The 27,279-nt window shown below is 41.6% G+C and overlaps 1 protein-coding gene across 6 annotated transcripts; it reads left to right on the forward strand.

Moving 5' to 3' along the window:
- Positions 1 to 7,103: 7,103 nt before the first annotated feature.
- thnsl2.L (threonine synthase-like 2 L homeolog) lies at positions 7,104 to 21,642 on the forward strand. 6 transcript variants are annotated; one of them, XM_018248411.2, is made up of 9 exons: positions 7,104 to 7,288; positions 10,751 to 10,987; positions 12,342 to 12,536; positions 12,749 to 12,901; positions 13,787 to 14,008; positions 17,865 to 18,010; positions 19,263 to 19,388; positions 20,664 to 20,815; positions 21,242 to 21,642. In XM_018248411.2, the coding sequence occupies exons 2-9, from the start codon at positions 10,765 to 10,767 to the stop codon at positions 21,441 to 21,443; spliced, it is 1,419 nt and encodes a 472-aa protein (XP_018103900.1). In that variant the 5' UTR covers positions 7,104 to 7,288; positions 10,751 to 10,764; the 3' UTR covers positions 21,444 to 21,642.
- Positions 21,643 to 27,279: the final 5,637 nt, after the last annotated feature.

The raw sequence follows: 27,279 nt of genomic DNA on the forward strand, positions 1-27,279 counted from the left end.
TTTCAACTTTTAGTGGTCATTAAGAAAAGTGCATACTAATGCCTGGACCTATTATATGGTTGCATCTATGGGTTTTAAGGGTTTAGTTGTTGTGATTGAAGTCTACTGACAGGAGGAGATCTCAACCAATTAGCAGCACCATTAAACCGGGCATAAATAGCAAGATGCATCGGGCAGATCCACTTATGGAGCTCATGGAGACCCAATAGAATTTTCGATCCTGCCCGATAGATATCTGTATATACACCGTACAATAAACTGCCAACAGTAATACATATCATTTGGCTGCATTGTGTTCCTCCATAATAACAGGTGATGCTGAAAATTATATTAAATTGACTCTATTTGTGGTCTGGTATATATTATACAGGTATTCTAAAAACCTGAGGCTTTCCTGATAATAGATCTTTCTGTATTTTGGATCTTCGTACCTTAAGTCTACTAGAAAATCATGTAAACATTAAATAAACCCAATAGGCTGGTTTTGCTTCCAATAAGGATTAATTATATCTTAGTTGGGATCAAATACAAGGGACTGTAGATTATTTGGATAAAATGGAGTCTATGGGAGATGACCTTTCCATAATTCAGAGCTTTCTGGATAATGGGTTTACGGATAACGGATCCCATACCTATAGTTATATATTGTCTAACAATATATTTTTTTTCAGGTAATCCTGATGTCTAGCAGGGGACAGTTACAAATAGTGATGGGCGAATTTGCGCCGAAAAATTAGCGAATATCGTGCAACGGCGAAAAATCCGCAAAACGTCGCCAGCGTCTCGTTTTTGACGCCAGCATCCGTTTTTGATGCAGGCGTCCGTTTTTTGGACTTTTGGTTTTTAGCGAATTTTTTTGCTGGTGGCGATTCGTGCAAATTCACGTCTGGCGAATAAATTCGCCCATCACTAGTTACAAACAAAGCTGGAAGGGGACAACTCTTTACTGTGCAAGAACAGATCCTCTATATCAGGGATCCCCAACCTTTAGAACTCGTGAGCAACGTTCAGAAGTAAAAGGAGTTGGGGAGCAACACAAGCATGAACAATGTTCTTGGGGTGCCAAATAAGGGCTGTGATTGGCCATTTAGTAGCCCCTATGTGGATTGTCAACCGACATTGAGGCTCTGTTTTTATACAACCAAAACTTGCCTCCAAGCCTGGAATTCAAAAATAAGCTCCTGCTTTAAAGTCACTGGGAGCAACATCCAAGGGGTTGGAGAGCAACATGTTACTCACAAGCGACTGGTTGGGGATCACTGCTGTATAGTATAAGAATTATAAAAAAAAAAAGTCCAAAAAAAAAGCTGACTTGCACATTAACTTTGCACTGCAGATAGAAAGGATTCTGTGCTCTGCCGCCTGTAAAAAATTGCCTGATGTGCAAAATAAAGAGTAAGGCTCCTGTGAAGGAGTGTAAAGGTCGGAGTCCTAGAAGGGATGATTCACCTTTAAATTAACTTTTAGTATGTTACAGAATGTCCTATTCCTAGTAACTTTGCATTTGATCTTCAAGAATCAATCTTTATAGTTGAGTTATTTGCCTTCCTCTACTCCGTAAGCAATAAACTGTTATTCTGCAAGGCTACAATTTTTAGTTATTGTTACTTTTTATTGCTTATCTTCCCATTCAGTCCCTCTTCTATGCTGGTTGCTCGGGAAAACAAAACGCAAGCAAACAGATAGCTGCTAAGCTAAAAGCTCAACAACTGAAAAACCATAAAAAATTAGGAGCAATTGTAAAACTATCTCAGAATATCACTGTCTACATTATACTAAAAGTTTATTTAAAGAAGAACTACCCCTTTAAAGCGCTTGTGTATTTTTGTCCCTGCATGCAGTAGGATTGTGCATGTGCAACTGCAAATATCTGCATCTAAACCACAACATTTGGGGCTCATGTCCATGACCTTCTTAACTAACCTTGGGGCAGATCTTCATCACTCAGAGGATCCATTGATCTCATTAAACTCTGAAGGTCACTGGGATGTAGAGAAGATAAATAGGTCTCTGGCTCAGCCCCTCTTATTTCCAGATTTATGATGACACATATAATTGCTGAGAAGGTGCATGAGCCTCTACCCATCGATTAGACAGCCAGTAAAGTTAAAATCTCCCAGACAGACCCGACATATTGATGTATTTACATTTACACTGTATAAATGGTGATGGCTACTGTGTTCCACCATCCTGACCCGGCTCCAAAGGTGGAAAGGAATATTGATAGAAATGTGAGAGCTATCAATCCCTCTACACTGATTTGTAGAAACAGGACAGACACTGGAAAATAATATACAATCTATATGGCTTTATGTTTTCTCCAGTTAAGATGTTCTGACTTTTACCCGGCCCCTAAAGTATGAATTGCCTGGATGCACTTTAATTCCTTGGGCTGATATCAATGAGAGGGCATCGTTCTGCTTGCGTGTGTGTAACTTTGATCTTAGAAGGCAGCTTGGCATGATTTCTTATCATCTTTACAGCCTGACTGGCAATAGAAGAGATTTCTAATTAGCCCAGCGATTGTTATAAAGATTCAATGAAAGACTCTGAAGGTCATTTATCAAGGACTCACTACTGGCACATGGCAAGTGACTCTGCCCTTGACACTTAAAGGAGAAGTAAAGCTTAACTAAAGAAGTAGGTAGAAATGTTGTACATCATGTTTTGTGCTTCTGTACCAGCCCAAGGCAACCACATCCCTTTAGCAGTAAAGATCTGTGTCTCCAAAGATGCCCCAGTAGCTCCCCATCTTCTTTTCTGCTGATTCACTGCACATGCTCTGTGCTGCTGTCACTTACTGAGCTTAGGGACCCACTCACAATATACAGTACCCATAGAATAGAAATGTCACAATATAAGGCTGATTAGTAATTAATACAGATAATTACTACATGGCAGCACAGAAACCAGTGCAATTAGCATCAGAATTTAATAATCAGCAAACCTGTAGCATCAGCTTATATTACAGCCAGGGAAGCTCATTTTCTGTTGGATAATTAGTGACGAGCCCTAAGCTTAGCTTCTCAACAGCCAATCAGAGCCCACTGAGCATGTGAGTGTCACAGACACTTTCCAAGATGGTGACCCCCTGTGACAAGTTTGAAGTCCTGGATCATTGCTGCTATTGACAAGCTGAAACTTTAGCCTCGTGCAATAAGTTCACTATATAAAATATGACATTTTAGCCATATTAAATTTTAGGGTTTCCTTCTCCTTTAAGGCTTTGATGGTTCCTCCTGCTGCTTTACCTACTGCTGTTCAGTCCTTGCATGTAACCAGCCTAGTTCCTCACCTTATTGCCACTAAAGTTCAAGGTCCTAAAATAGTTAAAAAAAAATAGGCATGCACCCATATTCAATGTATTTGCCTATCAATGTTAACCCAAAAATACTGGCACAGATTATTCTGTGCTGGAGCCTTTTTATCTGCTCCGATCAGGTGACCTCGCCCATAGATTTATGTAAAAGAAGTACTATGAAAACTGGAAATTATTCCTCAGTAATCCACCAATTGACCTGGTTAGTCAGACTCTTCAACAGACACATGGGGGCAAATTCACTAAGATTCGTAGTTGCGCCAGCGTCTGCTTCGCGGCACTTCGCCAAGCGAATTTTCGCCAGCGCTACGCAAATTCACTAAAATCCGAAGTTGCGCTCAGGGGAAACGAATGGTTGCAAAGTTGCGCTATCGTTAATTCGACAGGCAAAGCGAAGTTACGCTGGCGATGCTCAATTTGCATACGGCGCCAAATTGAAGTTACAATGGAAGTATACGTAGCAGAACTACAAATGCCCGGGAAACCTTCAAAACATCAAATAACATTTTTATTTTGCCCTACACATGTGCCCACTGTATAGTTAAGGTGCCATGAGTTAGGAAATGTAGGGGGGAAGGAGGGGAGCCCCCAAAAAAAATTCGATCTTTTTCAGCCTATCACCCATAAAAAAAGAAAAAACGCCAGCGTTTTTTGGGACTTTGAAAAAATTTCAACTTTTTTTGAAGCAATCCCTATCTACTCTATTGCGAAGGAAGTCTAGCGTAAAAGGTAACGTTCAGAAAAATGCGCGCGTCAGTGAATTTGCGCAGTTACTTCCATTGCGTATATTCACCAGGCGTAAGGGTGCGAAGTAACACTAGCAAATTTACGCCAGTGTCCATTAGTGAATCAGCGAATTAACGAAAATGCGCTACGCTAGCGAATTAACGCTAGCGTTAGGCGCTTCGTCCTTTAGTGAATTTGCCCCATGGAGTAGCCATCTCCACAATGGTATCATATAGCATAAAGGAAATCTGGAGAGTCTTCGAAAGTATGAAAAAATGCAGTTTTTATTATCGCACTACATGTTTCGGACCCAATTGGTCCTTCCTCTACATTCACCAGAGGAAAGACCAGTTGGGTCCGAAACATGTAGTGCAGTAATAAAAACAAAATTTTTTCATACTTTCGAAGACTCTCCAGATTTCCTTTATGCTATATGATGTAAGAGAAGCACAAGTTATTAGTGCCATATTTCATTTGCCAACTTTTCCTACTTTTACCTGGTGCATTGCTAAGAGAACAAGTGCATAGAAAAGACCCACAGTTTGCCCCATTGCTACGAATGCATTTCCGCCTGTGCTGCATTCAGAGGTGTCCGGTGGTGGGTAAAATATGGGTTAATTTAGATGTGCAGGCTTGGGACTTGCATGGTCCATAGGGTATAGGAGAGCCCTTATTTACTATATGCCTATTGGCAGCAGTAGAGGATTGTGGGTATAAAGAGCACCAGGTGATAAGAGCTAGACAAGTTTTGTGCATTCCGAAGCGCTGCGCAATAATGAAGGCGTCAAGACGGATGCAATGGAAATAAGGTAAGAGATGGAAATGTCGGATGAAGTCGTAGCATTCATCCAATGTGACACGACTGTTGGATGCAGACGCTGCACGCTGTGTCTGCATCCGACAGTCATATCGCGTCGGATGAACGCTGCAACTTCATCCGACATTTCCATCTCTAAGGGAGGAACTCCACGGGTGATTTCGGCACGATACGACACGCTGCACAATAATGCAGGTGTCAAGTCGGATGCGATGGCAATTAGGTAAGCAATAGGAACATCGGATGGTGTCGCAGCATTCATCCGAAGCGGCACAACTGTCGGATGCAGACACTGCGTCTGCATCCGACAGTCGCGTCGGATGAACGCTGCAACTTCATCCGACATTTCCATCTCTTACCTTATTTCCGTTGCATCCAACTTGACGCCTGCGTATTTGCGCAGCTCGTTGGATCGCGCCAAAATCGTCTGTGGAGTTCCTCCCTTACCTTATTTCCATTGCATCCGACTTGACGCCTGTGTTTTTGCGCAGCGCGTTGAATCGCGCCGAAATTGCCCGCGGAGTTCCTCCCTTAAAACCTAAAACCATCTACAATTTCCATTAACACCATTTACCTCCACATGATCTGAATGTGTTCTTTAGGGCTCTTACTGACGAGCAGTTGTAGCTGCGCTCCTCTGTGTTCCGTTTTTCTGCGTTCAGCCGAAGGGGAGCGAAGGGGAGCGCAGGAATAGACGCATTACGTTTTTTCTAATGGGGCTGTACGAACGCAGGAAAAATGCAGCATGTTGTGTCTCAACCTGCGTTCAGCGCCTACACGCGCCTGTGTGAGTACAGCCCCATTGGAAAAAACGTAATGCGTCTAATCCTGCGCCCCCCTGCGGCTGAACGCAGAAAAACGGAACGCAGGGGAGTGCAGCTACAACCGCTCGTCAGTAAGAGCCCTTACTTTGCTTTTTAGTAAAGAAGAAAGGAGTAATAATGCTCAAAGTCTCCCTGTATCAGGCTAGCCAATTGCTGACATTAGATAGTGGCCATATCAGATGGATAAGACTAGAATTAAATACTCTCCTATATGTTCAGTTGGTCTAATGTGCAAATTCAATGCAGGGATGGCAGGTAATAGGGAAGCTGCATTGACACATATTTACAAGGTGATCATCTTATTATGTGCAGAATTAGGAGCAATTTTAAGACATTTGGTGGCCCACACATCAAACTATTAATTGCCCAGAAATCAATATAGGGGTCATTTAATAACTTCAGGACAGGGTGCAAAGTGTAAAAACTAGAGCAATCTGCCACTTCTTTTGCACTTTGCTCCCTGCCTGCAGATAGTAGAATGGCTGCTGGTACTTGCGTTACATTTCAGAGTGCAGAGACTTAAATTCACATAGTTAATACAGCGCTGCCTGCTTTGAGCAATTGTTTGCACGTATAGGGTTGCCACCTCACGACTTTAAAACCAACCACATCTACATATGGAATACACAGCCCATATGGCTAATTAGCAATTCATTTAGATGCATGATGCATGGCTGCACATAAGGGCTCTTATACAGGTAGTTTTTTCCTGCGCATCCCTCTGTTCCGCTTTCTTCCGTTCAGCTGCAGTGGAGCACAGGAGTAAACACACTCAATAATTGTTAAGGGGGCTGTACAGATGCATGTAAGTGCCAAACGCAGGTGGAATGCAACATGCTGCGTCCCACTTGTATTTGGCGCTTAAATGTGTCTGCGTGAGTACAGCCCTTTGATAATAATTGAGTGCGTTTAATCCTGTGATCCCCTGCGGCTGAACGTAAGAAATCGGAACGCAGGGGAGTGCAGCAAAAAACGCCTGTGTGTAAGGGCCCTAAACCAGTTCAGTCTGCAGCATGCAACTAAATCCATATGTGTTCGGTTTTAAAGGCAATCCTACGTGAGTGAGGAGCAAGTTACCTGCCAGTCCATAAGGTATGCTTCTGTATGCAGGTTTGTTATATTTATAACAATGTACCAATTAGCGAGCAGCACAGGGTGCAAAGAGCAAACACGTCGCAGACTGCACTTCTTTATTGCACTTTGCTTTTCTGTACATCTTTTTAAACCTGCCGACATTTAGGTTGTTGATTCATTAAACAAGCACAAAAACCCTTGTATAACTGATCTTGTTGTGACTTATAGACAATGTCGCAAAATAACTTGCAGTATCCCCTGCACAGCAGAAGTTTATTGCATTGCTTTCTGTCTGAGCTTTGGGCTCTCTGGCCCTTTAAGTGAGACTCCTTGTCATGTGACATGTTGGGAGCAGAGGGCAGGGGAAGGAGCAGTCTCTGTGGGATCACAGTGGAACCAAATCCAGCCGCTCAGCATTAATACTCTGTCCATGAAGGCACCCGTGCAGCTGACTCTCCTGCCTGACAGTTGTTAAATCCCGGTCTCACTCTGTCCCTCTCTCTCTCGTAAACCTCTGAGCAACACAAGGTACTGGTGGGGAGACTGGGAATGTGCAGCAGGAGATCATGATAGAAATAAATATTATTGATCTCACAGTCACAACTTCAATCCTCTGCCTGGAGCATTCTCCATGGGGACTACAAGCCAATTGCCATTTCTTTAATATAGTGGATAATGTACCCCCTACTGTAGTTTATAAAGATATTATAAGTCACCGAGGAGTTATGTGACCATATAAAAGCACGAGGCCGCAGGCCGAGTGCTTTTATACAGGTCACATAACTCCGAGGTGACTTCTGATATCTTTATAAATTTAAGTAGGGGGTACATTATGCATTATAATCTACAGTTTTTGCATGTCTTACATCCTGGCTTTCATGTATGGTCTATAAATGCTACACTGTGTTTTGTGTCTATTAACCCTGTTTGTTTCCCGTGTGTGTTCACCTTATTTAATGTTGTTTTTTTTGTGCTTGCCTGTACTCCCTTGTTTGTTCCTTTTATTTGTATTCCATTTGATTTTGTTTAGCTTTTTTTTTGTTTTACCTGCCTTGGGTGAGATGATCAGCTCTGCCTTAAACGGAGCATGAGGAAAAGCAACAGGAGTGAGACTGTGGACACGGAGGATGGGAGGGGCAGCTGAACATGAGAGGGAGAGAGAGATTTTGCCATGGTGGGAGGGGGAGCAAGAGACTGTGAGGAGGAGAATGAGCTATAGGCATAGGACAACGCATGCAGCAAAGGTATTTGTGCGCAGCATGTCCTAAAATGCGTTCCGTACAGGCGCTAGTGTTGGGCTGCTGTACACCTGCTGCTCCCTGGAGTGTTCTGCTGAAATACATACCGGGTAACGCTGCTTAGGTGCGGAGCTACATTTGCCCTTTTGAAAGAACGTAGATCGCTTTAAATGTGCTGTAGCAATGGGTGCGCAGCATGACCTAAAATGCATTCCGTAGGAGAGGCATTATGAATGGGCGGAGCTAAAGAGGAAACCGGAGACGGAGGAGCTGGGAGAGAGAGAGAGACCTGAAAGTAAAGTAAGAGCAACGATAGTTGAGAGAGACAGAAGCAGCGCGCCTGTAAAGTAAGAGAGTTATGTGTGGAAGACAGGTAGGAGGGGGTTACGAGTGGAGAGAACGCTGCAGGGAGAGAGCAGCAGCTGCAAGTGCTGTCACTTTAAGCTTATAAACGGCGCGTTCTGACGCCAGAACGCGCCGTTTATAGGGATATAATTTACAGTCTGGTCCCATAGGGAAATGACCAGACTGTAGATTATATATGGTTATACTGTACTTAAGATTATAGCCCCTGTTTAACCTGTGTTTATATTATTCTGCCATGCTGTGGTCTCGCTTGCTTTGCTTCATGCAGACATTACTCATCACACATTGGACTCACTCAGTCACACTCAGCTTTTTACACTGTCAGAAAACAGATTAACAGTAATCCATATTGACCAATCGGCAGTAAGCTTTGACCAGTAAGCTGCTATTAAAATAATAAGAACCTATATCTGATTGGCTGCCGTGCTTTATTGTGCACGTGCCCTATTCAATGAGAAAGAACAAGAGAAAGCAATACAGCTGTGTCAGAGATGGATAAATAGTGTGTGAGTATCACAGACACTACTAGATTGTGAAATACTGGCTAAGAAGATAACAGGCTTCCGGGGTGATTGAAACATAATTTTTTTTTATCTTTAAAGGGTACATTTCATCTTAAAATTATCTTTTAGCATGAAATATACAGTGACATGCAATATTAAGTTGAACTTTGTTTTGTTTTCTGCTGTTCTTTTTTGCTCTCCCATCTCATGATTTTGTAATTTACAATGCTGTCTGATCTCTAGAGTTGCTGGCCATAGCAACCAGGGTCCAGCATCCAAATGGCCAGGGCCAGAACTAGGGTTAGGCTGAAAGGTGTAGGGGTGCCAGCAGGGCAGGGGGGCCAGCAGGGCAGGGGGGCCCAGGAGATATAGGGGCCCCATGAGGCCCTAATTCATATACAATTTCAATAAATATTGGTAAAATAGGTCAAACTTTAAAGGATAAGTAAACCCAAAAAAATAAATGAATGTAAAACTGATGAGGGGGCTATTCTAAGCACTTTTGCAATGTACATTCATTATTTATTTATTATTTATTCCAAGATATTAAAGGATACTTGTACTGTTAATATGAATGAATTTTTTTTCATATTATCAGCGCCACCTGCTGGTCATTTTCTGACCAGCAAGTAGTCAAGGAAGAAATTGTCAGGAGAAAGAAAGAGGCTGCTCTGATGTTCTTCTGCTTAGGAAAAAAATTAGAAACCATTCTCAAATCTTTCCTAAGCAGAAGAACATCAGAGCAGCCTCTTTCTTTCTCCTGACAACTTCTTCCTTGACTACTTGGTGGTCAGAAAATGACCAGCAGGTGGCGCTGTTGTAACAAAATTCATTCATATTAACAGTACATGAATCCTTCAATATATTGGAATAAAAAAGAAATAAATAACGAATGTACATTGCAAAAGTGCTTCGAATAGCCCCCTCATCAATTTTACATTCACTTATTTTTAAGGTTTACTTATCCTTTAAACATTTTGGCGGCCTGAAAAATAGTTTGCTGTGGGGTCCAATAATATCTAGTCACGCCACTGGGTGCCAGTCAAGTACCTGTTCTTCCGAGGTTGCCAAGGGCATCCGGCCGGCTTGACCTGGCACTGCTAATGGCACCATGAAAAAGGAATAGATACGGGTCGGAACAAAGATAGAAAGTTTTAAATGATAACAAGAAATAAAAATCTGACCTCACAGTAAAGCTGGGTGTCTGAGATCCATAGCTATTAGGGTGCATACAGAATTAAGACAATTACGGAATAATAATATAATTACGCTATAAAGGCACAGACAAGGCATATGCAGTTCAAGAGGAAATGTGGATCTTTTGCAGTAAGGAACCTTCATAGCAGCTACTTGCCATATGTCATTCTATTTATAATAATTGATATGGCACACAGAATGGGAAAGTTGTGGTATCTAGAAGCCACAATCAGAATACGAAATGTCATGAGTGGGAATTTAGCTCATTTAGCCCAGAGACTTTAGCAACACCGTTGGTGTTTACTAATTATGAGATTTATTTATTGACCACAAGAAATTTATTGTTGTATCAGTGTCAATCCCAATATGTAGCACAACCATATACATTGTGAGTTTAACATGTATCTATTATGGTAACTGTATGTAATACACGGAGAATCTCATTGTCCAGATTTATTTAGTCATCAGTCCTTGGGCCTGAGAGACAGTTTTGGCTTCTAAATTCATGGCCTGTTGGTCAAAAATCAGATCTTTCAAAGATTGAGTTGAATGACCTGATCATACCACGTGACCAAATAAAATGTTTTTCAAGAAGGAAAAAGAATGAATGCAAAAATACTGGATTTATATTTGTACTGGAGCTTTGCATGATCACTTACACTCAGTTTGTACTTGCACTTCTCTAGATCACTGAGAAAAGATGAAATACACCAGCACACGTGGTGGGCTCACTGGAGTCGATTTCGAAGGGGTGTTGTTTTCCGGTTTTGCCCCAGATGGTGGACTTTTTATGCCAGAGGATATCCCAAAAGTGGATAAGAGAATCCTGCAAACCTGGAGCTCCTATTCCTATATCCAGCTGGTGAAAGAAATATGTTCACTTTTCATTTCTCCAGAGTCTATACCAAGGGCAGATCTTGAAGGTATAGTATGAGCTTTTATTCATTCACCTATCACCATACATTTTTACTAGATTGTACCTGTGAGGGGAAGGGAGTGTGACTGTGGGATAACAGGTATAGTAGGGAGAGATGATGTCTATAGTAACAGTGGATAATAGTCTCTGGGAAGGGAGTGTGACTGTGGGATAGCAGGTATAGTAGGGAGAGATAGTGCCTATAGTAACAGTGGATAATAGTCTCTGGGAAGGGAGTGTGACTGTGGGATAACAGGTATAGTAGGGAGAGATGGTGCCTATAGTAACAGTGGATAATAGTCTCTGGGAAGGGAGTGTGACTGTGGGATAGCAGGTATAGTAGGGAGAGATGGTGTCTATAGTAACAGTGGATAATAGTCTCTGGGAAGGGAGTGTGACTGTGGGGATAGCAGGTATAGTAGGGAGAGATGGTGCCTATAGTAACAGTGGATAATAGTCTCTGGGAAGGGAGTGTGACTGTGGGATAGCAGGTATAGTAGGGAGAGATGGTGCCTATAGTAACAATGGATAATAGTCTCTGGGAAGGGAGTGTGACTGTGGGATAGCAGGTATAGTAGGGAGAGATGGTGTCTATAGTAACAGTGGATAATAGTCTCTGGGAAGGGAGTGTGACTGTGGGATAGCAGGTATAGTAGGGAGAGATGGTGTCTATAGTAACAGTGGGATAATAGTCTCTGGGGAGGGAGTGTGACTGTGGGATAGCAGGTATAGTAGGGAGAGATGGTGCCTATAGTAACAGTGGGATAATAGTCTCTGGGAAGGGAGTGTGACTGTGGGATAGCAGGTATAGTAGGGAGAGATGGTGCCTATAGTAACAGTGGGATAATAGTCTCTGGGAAGGGAGTGTGACTGTGGGATAGCAGGTATAGTAGGGAGAGATGGTGCCTATAGTAACAGTGGGATAATAGTCTCTGGGAAGGGAGTGTGACTGTGGGATAGCAGGTATAGTAGGGAGAGATGGTGTCTATAGTAACAGTGGATAATAGTCTCTGGGAAGGGAGTGTGACTGTGGGATAGCAGGTATAGTAGGGAGAGATGGTGCCTATAGTAACAGTGGATAATAGTCTCTGGGAAGGGAGTGTGACTGTGGGATAGCAGGTATAGTAGGGAGAGATGGTGTCTATAGTAACAGTGGGATAATAGTCTCTGGGAAGGTAGTGTGACTGTGGGATAGCAAGTATAGTAGGGAGAGATGGTGTCTATAATAGCAGCAGGGATTGTGGCCTAGCTTAGCTCCTGACTTTCTATTTAGGTTATCAATACATTCTCATTTTGATGTATGTTACTCAGCGGTGGGCTATTACCAAAACATATCTTTCTCTTTTATTTTACACCCCCAGGTCTGATTGACAGAGCCTTCATTCGCTTTAGGCACAGGGATATCGTTCCTATCACCAGGCTGAAATCTGGGTTAAACGTCATGGAGATGTGGCACGGGGTGACTCACGCCTTCAAAGATCTTGCCATGTCCTGCGTGGGAGAGTTACTGGATTACTTCTTAAAGAGAAAGAACAAACATGTCACCATCCTGGTTGGTAAGTCGCGTGTGAACTATTTTATATTACAGGTCCAACTAATAACCATAAAACATTAGTGGTCTTTTTATTATCAGGCAGGCCCTGAATACAGCAGCGCTATACTGGTTGGATTAATATATTATTCACTCAACCTCATGTTCCACCACCCATGATTTTGTTGTTACCCGATTAACCACTATCGTTCCCTGGTTTTTATTCCCAATTTGCAGCCACCTCGGGGGATACGGGCAGCTCCGCCATCGAAAGTGTGCGAAGAAGAGAGAATATGGACATCATAGTTCTGTTGCCTCATGGGCGCTGCACGAAGATCCAGGAGCTGCAGATGACGACAGTGATTGAAGACAATGTCCATGTATTCTCAGGTTGGACCTTTTATAGGGACAATTCCTGCCATACGTTTCTAGGGCAATAACAAAATGTGTCTGATATGCGCTTCTCTATGGAACAAAGGTCCGATATTTTTAGCAACTTTTTTTTGTTATATCTCTTTTGTTTTCATTTTGCTTTCTTGGACATTTGTAATAATAATAATAAACAAATATAGAGAAGCGATAATGGCGGAGCTCAACCAAGTCTCTCCTCGTCAGCTGCAGCTCTCACGGGATTCCCGGCAACTTCCACCGAAGACTCAGATTCTTGGAAACATTTTTCCCGTTGTTAGCGCTGAGTGACATATCCACGGGAGACGCAGGTATTAATATCAATGCAGCGTTTATTTGGACATAATATGTGACATTAATTCAGCAGTGGGTGTGCTAAAACTAACGGGTTCAGGAACTCGTGAGAAGAGGCACAAAACGCGTTCGTTTTGTCAAATATGTCCAAATAAAAGCCGCATTGATATTAACACCTGCGTCTCCCCTGGATATGTCAGTCAGCGCTAACAGCGGGTAAAGTTGTTTCTAAAAAAAAACATTTATATGACATTTATATTTGCTAGGCAGAAATGAATGTTAGCGAAAGTTCGCTATGAAATGCGAAAGACGAATTTACTCTAGTGAAACTTCGCCAGCAACTTAGTGAATTAGTGTAGTGGTAGCGACAACGTTGCGCAAAGTGTGACAAAGCATTTGCACGCGAAAATTCTCCCTTTAGTGAATTTGCCCCAGCGAATCCAGTCTCCTGTTCTGAATTGAGCGAAGTTTAGATGCAGGGGAATCCTGGAGTTAGTGTTCTCAGACACAAATGCAAATGCCATATTTGTGACGGTCGTATCCCTTATATAAAACTTTGAATCCCTTTGGCAGTTGATGGAACGTCGGATGAGCTGGATTATCCAATCAAAAGGCTATTTGCCGACAGCGACTTTGTGAAGAAACACAATATAATGAGCACTAATTCGGTCAACTGGGCGAGGATCCTGGTACAGATCGCCCATTTCTTCTACGGCTACTTGCAGTGTTCCCCACTCACAGAACTAACACCAGTGGAAATCATCGTTCCAACGGGTGGAGCAGGAAATATCACAGGTGAGACTGAAAGTTAGAAATGATGTGGGAGACAGGGTTGGTTGTGCAACATGGCAGCCCATAGGAGAGCGCCACCTACAGGTTCAGAAGTGTAGTTCCAGCTGTTATATCCACAAATCCCTTGTGTATCAGCCGCACACACATTAACCACTGGTAGATAACACAGGCCGTGTTTAGCAATCTGACACATTTATTATCAGTATCGTTAGACTAATAATCAGACTAATATATATATATAATATATAATCAGTAGAATGACTCAGGCCCTTTTATCAGTATAAAGCACAGTCATTTCTTTCCCTATTTTGTTCAGCGGATAAAACACCTTTGTGCACACACACACACTACAATATAAAATATATCCCATTGATAAGAATTTATTCAAATTTTCCCAGGTCACTTGTCAGACCATAGGCAGATTTAAAAGGGATTGTTCATCTTTAAATTAACTTTTATTATGACGAGATATTCTGAGACAATGTCAAATTATATTATTTGTGGTTTTTGAGTTATTTCGCTTTTTATTCAGCAGCTCTCCAGTTTGCAATTTTTAGCAATCTGGTAGTTACGGTTCAAATTCCCCTAGCAACCATGCATTGATTTAAATAAGAGACTGTAATATGAATAGGAGATGGAAGACAAGTAAAGAAAAGTATAACATTGAACTTGTAGCCTTACAGACCATTTGTTTTCTAGATGGGGTTTTTGGCCCCATCTGAAAGCTGGAAAGAGTCAAAAGAAGAAGACAAATGATTTAAAAAAAACGATAAAAACGAAAAAATGAAGGGCAATTGAAAAGTTGCATAGAATCAGCCATTCTATAACATACTAATAGATAACTTTAATAAAGGGAGAGTAAGACTTCCCAAACCATCAATGAATTTCCTACAACACACAGGATGGAAACGGTCCCTGCAGCTGCAGTTGGAAACGGTAAAGGGGATATAAAGGCAAAAATAAAATCCAATACAAATATCTACACAGTCGTCGATTGCTCTACAGGGAAACAAACAAAGCTGCTTGAGTTCTGCACGGCTGGGAAGTAAGGCGGGGGCTCCCCCTGCTGTTCATAAGTATGATTGTTTACCTGCAGAGCAGTTAGGGATAGTTATGAGCGAATTTATTCGCCAGGCGCGAATTCGCGGCGAATTTGCGCGATTCGCCGCCTGCGAATAAATTCGCAAAACGCCCGCGAATAAATTTGCAAAACGCCCGCGAATAAATTCGTGAAACGCCCGCGATAATTCGCGGCAAAAATTCGCCGGCGTCAACATTTTTTTCGAAATACGGACGCCGGCGTCAAAAACGGGCGCAGGCGTCGACGGGCGCAGGCGTCGAAAAATTTCGCAAATTTTTCGCCGTTTCGCGAATTTCACGCTAGTTAGGGACTAGTTAGGGACTGTCTGACAATTCCTATCCACAGCAGTAAATGAAGGGAGAATTTCACTGCATACAGTCAGGTTTCTTATAAAAACGGCACACATTTTTTTTTATAAAGTATATTGGAGATAGGTTTATTTTTCATTGAAGAAAGTAAAAATGGGTTTTTATTTTTTGCCTTTACATGCCCTTTAAGCTGAATTGCTGTGAGTAATAGAATTTACTTGCAGTGATTACAAGGTTAGTAAATGGCAAGGCATTTTCATGGGAGATTTGTTGCCCATGGTAGCAAATTTATAATGTGGGTGACAAATTGCCCCGTGTCTCATTGCCCTGAAGTGCAGAAGTTACTAAACTGCCTACTTTTCCCTAGAGAGGCTCACATCATGTCTGGACTGGGAGTCATTAGGCCCTGGCATTCCAAATACAAAGAGGCCCAAACAGCCCCCTGTCAGCCCACTAAATAGTGACTGTCTATTTGCCAGTCCAGGCCTGGCCCACATTGTATAAAGCAAAGACCCATAACCCCTATTTTTACTAGCATTAAAGGCAGCTCTGATTGAACAACCTCTCTGATAAACCTTTAAAGAGCACCTTACAAGTGATAAAGCTCAACCTTTGTACCCTGAGATCATGCTGCAGTGGTGCCTTTAAAGCCGCCCTTCTGAACACGTGCCAGTCACACTTTGTATCTGAATCAGATGGAGAAATTTACTTTCAGATAATTGTTGCACAACCCTGGCATTCTTATGTTATGGCACTGGTGTAGTTTAGCCTAAATGTGCCTTTGTTTTTCTAAGAACAGAATAGATGATCCAGCTTTAACACAGTTAGAGGTGTCCATACATACCAAATATAGAGCATTAAAGGGGAACTCCGGCTTCCAAACCAAAATTTGTTATGGGGCCCACATAACACAGAAACCCCCAATATACCAATCACAGTTACCTGTTTCTTCAAAAAGTCTGAATAAATGCAATTTTCTATGCTGAAATTCAGCTGTTTAACAGTTCTTCTCTTTCTGCATCATTTGAAATCCTGGCAGGGAAGGAGGGACTAAACACTGATGTTACAAATTGTAACAACTACTCCACAGCTTACAGACAGCATGCAGGAACTACATAACCCACAATGCATTGCACTGGGATGTTCCTTTCCTTATTGAAATCACGTGTGCAGGGAATTGTGGGGTTTGGAGGATGCAGGACAGATGGCTGGTGATACAAAGTAACAGTAGTCAGCCAGCTCAGCAAAGTAGTCAGAAAGATTAGCACAAGAGCAGGGGGCTAGGCTTATAGAACTGTCAGAAACCATTAAAAATCATGAAAAGTCTGCATATTTTTTAATTGATGTATATTGCAAAGTTGCTTGAAATGATGTTTATTTTTCATAAAACTAAAGTTATGTTTGTGTGGAGTCCGCCTTTAAGGTGGCCCTACACAGGCAGATTAAAGCTGCCGATATTGGTCCTAAAGACCAATTCTGCAGCTTATCTGCCCATGCGTGTGGGGGCTTCCGATATCAGGCCAAAAATCAGCCTGATATCGATCAGCAGTTTTGATTTTTCCTTTGATCGAGGACCGCATCGGCTCGTTGATGGATCCTATGACCTGTCCACGGCCTTTCTCTTTGTTTTAGCTGATTGTTCCGATTAACCCAATATTACCCTGCTGTTGGTGGGCATATCGGGGAAAGATCCACTCATTTGGCAACCTCACCAAACAAGCGGATCTTATCGTGCACGGCCACCTTTACAGTTGGATTATTGGACCACCTATTTGTCCAACAAGTAAGCCCTCCTTCACAATGACATTGCAATTATCTGCTAGTCTGGGCCACTGATCCATTGAGCAGATCATTAATTTGGACATCATATTATACATAACATCATGTTATACATAACAAACACATGTATTGCAAACATTTACTGATACACAAATTTGCCTTGAATTTGATATTATAGGGAACCTGAATTTGGATGGGTATGGAAACATACAGTAGCAAAATGTTGTATTAGCTTTCAGGGGTTACTAGACATGGAGCATGACATTGGCCCCATGGTCGCTCATCTCCGTTTGCAGATGGCAATCCATGATTGGATGAATGATAGAGCTTTAATCTGGGCATCTGGGCATCTCAGGCCAGGGCTGTTGCTAGGGCAAGGGGAACCCCAACATGAAGAATAATAAACTATATCGATCACAGTTATCAGGACCACAGATGAATGCTAAGAATTAAAATGAATTAATGTAATGCAATGCCATTGAGTTTGGTCACACTTTGCCTAAAGCAGGGTTATAACAAAACCTGAGTCGCTGTCTGTCTGTTCTTTATTATGATAAGATTATTATGATTTAATGGGAAACATAAGACCTATGTAAGGGTTTCTGAGCTAAATAAATTGGTGATTGTGACTGGATTTCTGTAAGAATTGTATGCGTATGTCAGTGCTAATAAAGTTCCCTTGTGTTTTCAGCGGGGTGCATAGCACAAGCAATGGGTTTACCAATCCACCTTGTGGCTGTTGTGAACAGAAATGACATTGTTCATCGCACTGTGCAATATGGAGATTTCTCATTGGGTGACACCAAGGCCACACTGGCTTCTGCCATGGATATACAGGTAATACGACAGTCTGAACACGACCCCATATCTCGTCTTTTACATTAATCTGTCTTCTTCTCGGGAAGGACCTTTGATCGCTCCTATCTGTCGGTATCTCTTTGGCACTTACAGGCTGCAGAGTGTCGCACAAATGTCAATGCTTTAAAAATGATAATATGTTCAATGTGGGTTAATTAGAGGGCAGAAACGATTTACAAATATAGGTGTTAAAGTACACCAGAACAACTGCCAGTAGTAGCCAATAAGCAGTTACCACAAGTTAGAAAATTAAAGGGGAACTGTCGCGAAAATGAAAATTTAATATAAACTTCCTCATACTGAAATAAGAAACTTTGTAAACACATTCAATTAAATATTCTACATTGTTTCTTTAATAATCAAGTTTATATTCACTATCCCTCTCTCAGCATCTGTTTCTCTTCATTCTCTCTTCATGCAGCAGTTGGGTGTCAGATGAATGATCCAATATATCTTATAGAGGGGCTCCTTTCCTAGCAGATGAATTAGAGCTCACTCAAATAACTGATTCCAGTACAAACAAAATCTAACAAAATAACTGCCTTTTGCACAAATTCTGCATGTAGAGAGACGTGATGTCTGGTGATTTTAATAGAGTGAGCTCTAATACATCCTCTAGGCAAAAGGAGTCCCATATAAGATATATTGAACTAACTGGACTAACTGTCAATGAATATCTGACATACAACTGCCGCATGAAGAGTGAATGAAGAGAAACAGATGCTGAGAGAGGAATAGTGAACATAAACTTGATTGTTTCAGAAACAATACAGAGTTTTTAATTGATTATATTTAGAAAACGTCTTATTTCAATATGCTGAAGCTTATATTTAATTTTAATTTTTGTGATAGTTTCCCTTTAAATCAAAGATCTGATTGGTATCTAAGAGAAACTGTCCTAGCGCAGTTTTGCACCCATGTTACTTAATTGGTCCTGTTATCTCAAAGATCGTGTCTCCCCAAGCTGTTTACTTGGACAATAAAGCACATTCTCAGTGACCCATCTGATCCCATTTTAATTGGGTCCAATGAGGAGCATTTGCCTATAGCCACATAGCGGGGCCCTGTGGTGTAGAAGATGTGTGTAGGAATAGAAGAAGAGATAGAGTTAAACTAGATATAAGGCAAGCTGGTGAAGCTGTGAAAGATGAATTATAGTTATGTCTTCAATAATTTCTGGCATACCCATTCTTCTCACCAATGTATGTAACCGTCTACACATATTACTTAGGAGCCGTACAACATGGAGAGAATCCTATGGCTGCTGGCGGGTTCTGAAAAAAGTCACATTAAAGAGATGATGAAAGAGTTTCAGGAGAAGAAGAGGGTGAAGTTACCAGAACAACTTCACAAAAAGGTAATAATGAATAATACACATTTTTATTTCGGTATCCAGCCCTGGAGATCCAGCGCTATTGCAGCCAAAAAGAGACAGGAGAACCTGCACAGGTAGTAACAAAGAGAGATAATGTGCATTTGTTTGGGAAAGGGCATCAACCTTGTGCCAACTCAACATTTTCAGGGGTGACTGCCACAGGGGTGGTGGACAAGGTAGTCTTAGAATGATATTACTTTATACTATATATGAAGAAGTTCGTAGTTAAAGGGATACTGTCACGGGAAAAAATTATATTAGTGCTCCAGCAGAATTCTGCACTGAAATCCGTTTCTCAAAAGAGCAAATAGGTTTTTTTATATTTCATTTTGAAATCTGACATGGGACTAGACATATTGTCATTTTCCCAGCTGCCCCCAGTCATGTGACTTGTGCTCTGATAAACATCAGTCGCTCTTTACTGCTGTACTGCAAGTTGGAGTGATATCACCCCCTAGAGTCCTGCAGCGGGTCAGGTACCTGCGGGTTACCCGCAAAAACCTTCGGTACCCTGCGGGTTGCAGATAGAAGTTTCAGGAGCGGCTATAGATGTGGGTCGACGGTTCTCTGGGTTTGCGGGTCGCGGGTCTTTTCAGTAGTATGTTTTACTCCTTTTTTTCTGATCATGCCTACTTCTAATGATGTCACTTCCAGTTTACAATGACGGCACTTCCTGTTTCTAGATGGTCAGCGGGTTGCGGATAAGGTACTTGCGGGTCGGGTAGTGGGTCCAAACGGATAAGTATGCGGGTTGCGGGTCGGGTTTGGGTTTAACAAATTGGTTCCGCGCAGGACTCTATCACCCCCTCCCCACCTGCAGCCAAACAACAGAACAATGGGAAGGTAACCAGATAGCAGCTCCCTACCACAAGATAACAGTTGCCTGGTAGATCTAATAGTAAAATTCAGGTCCCACTGAGACACATTGAGTAGGAGAAACAACAGCCTGCCAGAAAGCAGTTCCATCCTAAAGTGCTGGCTCTTTCTGAAATCACATGACCAGGCAAAATGACCTGAGATGCACCTACACACCAATATTACAACTAAATACACTTGCTGGTTCAGGAATGACATTTTATATTGTAGAGTAAATTATTTGCAGTGTAAACAGTGTCATTTAGAAATAAAAACTACATCATGACAGAATCCCTTTAACAATAAGGTCCTGTCTCCCAAGGGATAAACATGTGAGGGCAGTAGCTACATATATTGTACTGGGTAATGTAGGCAGAGCTAACAATCGCCTTTTACATACAGATTGCAGGTGCAATGACATCTTGTGTGGTAACAGATGAAAATATACTTGGTACCATTGGGCGCTGCTGGGAAGAAAACCATTATCTCCTGTGCCCTCATTCTGCAGTGGCTGTCTATTACCATTACCAGCAAATGGACAGCAATGATAAAAGGTAAGAAGGATTCTTATCCAGGACTGTTGTGTAAAAAGGCAAAGAAGAAAATATTGCCAACTCCCGACCTTAACCTGCAATCTCCAGAAACCAACCCAGCTTGCCATTATTGTTTATGAGGATCAAACATAATTGGGGTCGGAACAAGGACATTTTCTATAGAAGGTAAAGCTCCCTAGGCTTTCTTATATATTATGCCTCTGTACTGAGTGCAGTTCAGCAGGAACCACCCTTGTGGTTTGGTCATAGTCATAGTTCCCCTGAACTGAGCACAAGTCATCAGGAATCTGAGAATATAGAATAATCTTTAAAGAACATGGTCTTACAGTCCCCTCAGCAAGATGGCTCCATGATTATTGCTAGTAACAGGCCAATTGACAATAAAGCTGGCACTGATGCCATTTTGCTTTGGTTCTTTTTTTGTAGCCCCCGATGTTGCTTGGCACCAGCATCAGCAGCCAAATTCCAGGATGTCATTATAAAAGCCAACCTCACCCCTGATATCCCCCAAGAGATCAAAGACTTAGAGAAGAAGAAGACACGGTCTCATCACTTGACCAAAGAGGATGATTGGGAGAAGGTATTGCGGCAAACCATCGAAAGTATCAGCCAACGCAAAGTGCAGTAGTCGGGACAAAGAAAAATTATCCATTTGTTCTCAATCGTCTCAGTATCTAATATTCTTTATTTAGTATAACTATCTGCTGTGTCCCCCCCAGGCAGTATTTTTATTCTTTGTGATTTTACATTAATGAGCATTTTGCTATGTAGCTCTCCAGTTGCTAGGGGTCCTCGTACCCTAGCTACCAGTGAAACTACAAAAGACATCATATATTGTTTTGTGGTTTTATTTTTCAATTATCATTTTTAAAGGTAACACAATAGGGGGTAAGCACTAAGTGTACATCCAATAGCAGCACATCTCAAATAGTTTGACATTCTGTAACACAATAACACAAGGTGATGTGCAGAACTAGGAAAGGAAGGGCAGGTGTAAGGGAAGAGGATCCTTGGCGAAAGGGGTGGAATGAGGTTGGGGGCTAGAGGGGGGTTAAAGGAGAACTAAACCCTTAAAATGAATATGGCCCCTTTAAGCCTCAATATTCATAATGCTGGCATACTATAATAGTACAGGTATGGCATCCTTTATCCGGAAACCTGTTATCCAGAAAACCCCAAATTATGGAAAGTCCATCTGTCATTGAGTCGTTGTAAGCAAATAATTCTAATTTAAAAAAAAAATTGAATTTTTCTCTGCAATAATAAAACAGTATCTTGAACCTGATGGTAGCTGAGCTGCATTATTCCAAAATGGTGATGCAACAATCCTATTGGGTCTTTTTAATGTTTAAATGATTTTTAGCAGACTTAAGGTAATCTCAATTACAGAAACATCCCTTATCCCAAAAACACCAGGCCCCAAACATTCTAGATAATAGATCCTATACCTCTACCTACTACAGGCTAGTAGCAAGTTCTTTGTCCAGAATTCTCCATTGCTTTCATCTTTGACTGTATTTGACTCTCTTAGAAGACTCCCCCTTGCTTGTTTATTATGAAGAGGGGGTCACTGTATACTGGATGGTTATCTGATTTAAAAAACAAGGAAAATGTAATTGGGGTCGGGGTTCAAATTGTTAGGGAACACCCAATAAATGTAGTTGCTAATCTTAATATCTGAACTGACACTCTTGTTCTCTGAAAAAACACTCCAACCTGGGCTGCCTCCTATGTGAGCACCACATTACAGTCTTCCCTGCAGTATTCCAGGACCAATCCAGTCTCTGAGGACTTTTTTGTGGTACAGGTATAGAATCCTTTATCTGGAAACCCTTAATCCAAAAAGTTCTGAAAGGCCGTCTCCCATTTTATCCAAATTTTTAAAAATGAGTTCCCTTTTCTCTGTAATAATAAAACAGTAGCTTGTACTTGATTAGGGATGTAGCGAACTGCCGTTTATGTGTTCGCGAACGCCGTTCGCGAACACCGGCAAAAAATGCGAACAGTTTGCGAACTTCGAACATCCGAAAATCGTTCGATTCGAACGATCGAAGGATTTTAATCGTTCGATCGAAGGATTTTCGTTCGAATCGAACGATCGAAGCCATTCGATCGAATGATTTCATTCAATCCAATGGCTTCGATCGTTCGATTCGAACGAAAATCCTTCGATTTTAGCGGTTGAAGGAATCGAATGGTCGAACGATTTTTGACGCGAACGCCTATTGGCGAACGTCGCGCGACGTTCGCAAACATTCGGCGGACGCGAACAGTCGAAGTTCGCGCGAACTAGTTCGCCGGCGAACAGTTCGCTACATCCCTATACTTGATCCCAACTAAGATATAATTAATCCTTATTGGAAGCAAAACCAGCCTATTGGGTTTATTTAATGTTTACATGATTTTCTAGTAGACTTAAGGCATGAAGATCCAAATTAAGAAAGATCCCTTATCCGGAAGACCCCAGGTCCCAAGCATTCTGGATAACCCATAACTGTTTTAAATTTCTGAACATGCACCAGTCCCAGACCACTAATTCAGATGCACCAATCTTAGTGAGATGCAAAGTCCTTCTAATTTCTGGGAGATTGAAAGTCTGGGGTGCGGTGCTCACAACATAAGGTACATGGGCCATGTGTGTCTTTCAGAGAACAGAAGTGCTGGTCCAGAGTCCAAGATAGTGATCCCCAACCAGTGGGCAAAATGTTGATCACCATCACCAGCCCCTTGGATGTTGCTCCCAGTGGCCTCAAAGCAGGTGCTTATTTTTGAATTCCAGGCTTGGAGGCAAGTTTTAGTTGTATAAAAACCAGATGTACTGTTAAACAGAGTCCCCTGTAGGCTGTCAGTCCATATAGGGGCTATTAAATAGCCAATCACAGCTCTAATTTCTACATAATGCCAAATCCACTTTTTCACCTATGAGCCATATTCAAATGTAAAAAAGTTGGGGAGCAACACAAACATGAAAAAATGTTTGTGTTGCCCACCAACTAACCTGGTCTAAGGTTAGCGACTATAATTACTGGGGTGGTGGCTAACAAACTAGGTGGACAGCGTTTTTATTGTCCGGCTGGAGGATGGGGCCAGAAAGTATGAGAATAATGGAGTCTTATAACAAGCTGAGTTGGAAACACTTGTGTTGAACTTGGGCACTTTTTTCAATATGGTTATAGAGAGCGGTAGACTGTGACACTACGTATTGGAGTTTCCAGTCTATACAATGAATGGCATGACACTTACATACATTCTGTCACATTATTAACATGTATTTAAACATATTGCCCCGCCTTTATGGGTAGATTAGCAGCATCTCAGATATTCCAGTTGATGCTTCTTTCATGATACACCACATATACTCCACTGATTTTTAACACTTTTTAAAGACAATGTAATTTCATAATTGTCCAGCAGAGGTCACTGAAGCCTAAACTATTACCAGATTGGCAGTTTGTGCAGCTTTCAATAAAACTTTCCCATTGGCTCCCCCTAGAGCTCCAAGGTAGGTAGCGCAGACTTTATTATAGAGGCATGAGATTATTATTATTATTTTTTTCATCAAACATAAGATGAATAATATGAACATTTGCAGTTTTCAGTTAAATCAAACATCAAGAGGGTGAACATTGTGCTGTTTGATTGTTTGTTGCGAGAATCAGGATTGGAATTAAGGGGACTGTGAATTTATTTGCATTCATTAGGCCGCTGGCCCTGAAGAGCTGGGGAAATCTTTTTAATCTATAATGATCAGTCCAGGCTGGAAATATCCTTCATACTGAAAATATTTGCCAATCAATAAACACAATATAATATATCCTCTTGAATATATTTATTAGGGATGCACCTAATCCAGGATTCTGTTCAGCAAGATTCGGGTTCAGCCGAATCCTTATACCTGTACCACAATCCTAATCCTAATTTGCATATGTAAATTAGGGACGGGTAGGGAAGTCACGTGACTTTTCGTCACAAAAGAAGATTTTGTTTCCACTTTTTCCTTTCCTGACCCTAATTTGCATATGCAAAATAGGATTCGGGATTCGGCTGAATCTTTCACCAAGGTTTGAACGAAGCCCAAATAGTGGATTCGGTGCATCTCTAATATTTATACATAAAACTAGGACTATAACTATAGAGGAAGCAGATCCTGTAGCTGCAGGGGGGCCCAGGAGGTATAGGGGCCCCATGAGGCCCTAATTCATATAGAATTTCATTAAATATTGATAAAACATGTCGACATCTAGACATTTTGGGGGCCTAAAAAATAATTTGCTGTCGGCCCAGTAATATCTAGTTATGCCACTGTATAATACACAAGACCAATGAATATCATGTAAATTATATCCTTATAAACGGGGCTTAGTGATGACATTTCTGTCACATGACTCACTGAAACGTGTGTATTACAATAAATAAAGTGCCCCATATTGGAAAATATGAGGATACTAGAAGTCACCTTTGAGTTCCATAACCTGTATAAAAACACTCGGCCTTCGGCTTTGTGTTTTTATATGGTCATGGAACACCTTGGTAACTTATAATATCCTTATATTTTACAAGAGGGGGTTCTTTATTCACTATATAGATGGTAATAGGTGCTTAGTGATGTAAAGCCCCTGTTGTAAAATATGATTATATTAGAAGTCACCTTGCAGCTGTATATTTTACAACAGGGGGTGCATTATTCACTATATAAATGCATTCACATCTAGGGGCCCAGAAAAAAATCCTTTATGACCCCCTTAACTTAACCGCTATCCTACTGGAGCCTTTTGCATCTAAATGGTGACACCCCCTTGACCTTCTTTGTGCACATACAATAGGTGCTGCTTTATACTGAGTGCGGTCAAAAATCACAGAAACTGGCAACATGGGAGTCTTTTTTTTTCTATTGAAAAAGCAGTTGTGGCCAGTGGATAGGAGGTTCTCTAACAACGTAGGCAGGCCTGGACTGACAATCTGTTGGTTCTGGCAAATGCCATAGGCAATCACTATCTAGTGGGATGGTGGGGGGCTATTTGGGCCTCTCTGTTCTTGGCCAGGGCTTATTATGACTCCCCGTCCCAGTGCTGAATGTAGGGAGTGTGTAGAGCAGTGCATAATGCATGTGGTTTTTATTGGTAACCACAAAGCAGAAACAAGGTGCCATAAAAAACATGCCCTTCAACAGTGGTGAAACAAGCGCTTGCCGGGCCCCCCTTCCAAAAATCTTTGAAGGGGCCCAGCTAGGGTTGCCACCTGGCCAGTATTTTACCAGCCTGACCAATAAAAATTATGCTTGACCCCAATGTTATTAATAGGAAGAAAATCAAAATACACAGGAAGTCCGGTATTTTTTTCCAAAAAAGTTGCCAACTCTAGGCCTGGCGTGCACAGTAACAGTCCCCCTCTCTACCCCCTCCGTCGCTCCCGTCGATTGAGCGTCCACGCCTGCTGGATGTGGAAAAACTTTCTTTAAAAGAGCACCGGAGGGAGGTTTTTAGTGCAACTTCCTCTATAGTTACGCGCCTGCCCATCAACTCTAATGTAGTTTGTGACAAAAAAGTTTCAAATTTTTTTTGCAGTTTTGAGAATTTTTCAGCAGTTTTGGAAATTTTTTGACTAAGTTTCCCCATTGCTAGCCATGTTACTTTTCGACTTTTTCTCCATCGATGTGTGATGAACTGTTGTATTGCAGTGTATAAATTGCAGATTATATAAAATATGGCATCTCCTGCTTCAATGTCTAAATGCAAAAGGATTTCTCTGTGGAGCCACCATGTTGCTTTCCTCTTGTCCATGAGTTCTCCAGTGGAACCGCCATGCTGTTTTGTCTAATCGTTCGGTGTTGTCAGGGCCTGAAGGCGCAGTTTGCCGTTGCAGAACAAGGAGGAAGCTTTGCAAATATAAACACAGTTTGCAGTATAGAAGGGGTCAAGAAGAAGAGTCGCCAATCCAGGCAAAAGGTTGGTTCAGGCAGCGAAGTTTCGTAATCGGGATACAGGCAAGGTCAGGATCATAAGTTCAGAATAACAAAAGTCACACCCAGGAACATAATTGAACCTAAAATCGGACAATGGCTGAAATCCTCTGGCGTCCTTTTCTAGGTGAATTTTCACGCAAAAACTTGTGTGATAACGTCATCTGTCAGGCGCTGATATTGCACGCTGACGCTACATGTTTTGACGCTGGCGTCCAAACTCTATGTGGTTCCCCCTGGGTGCCACCATCTTGGAAAGGACGCCATGGAAGAAGGCGCCGGTGAGAGCTCCGGTGAGTGCTCCTTGCAGGCGTTCCCTGTAGAACTATGATGAACTATGATGAACATTGAGCCTCATTTTAATATAAGGCCAGAAGCCATTAAGTTATTATAAAAATTATGATTTTTACAGTTAAAGGGGTTGTTCACCTTTAAGTAAGATGTAGAGCGTGATATTCACTATTGATATTTATTTTTTATTAATTGTTATTTTATTATTATTGTT

This window comes from Xenopus laevis, chromosome 1L (assembly GCF_017654675.1).
Source record: "Xenopus laevis strain J_2021 chromosome 1L, Xenopus_laevis_v10.1, whole genome shotgun sequence".
Classification (NCBI taxonomy): Eukaryota; Metazoa; Chordata; class Amphibia; order Anura; family Pipidae; genus Xenopus; species Xenopus laevis.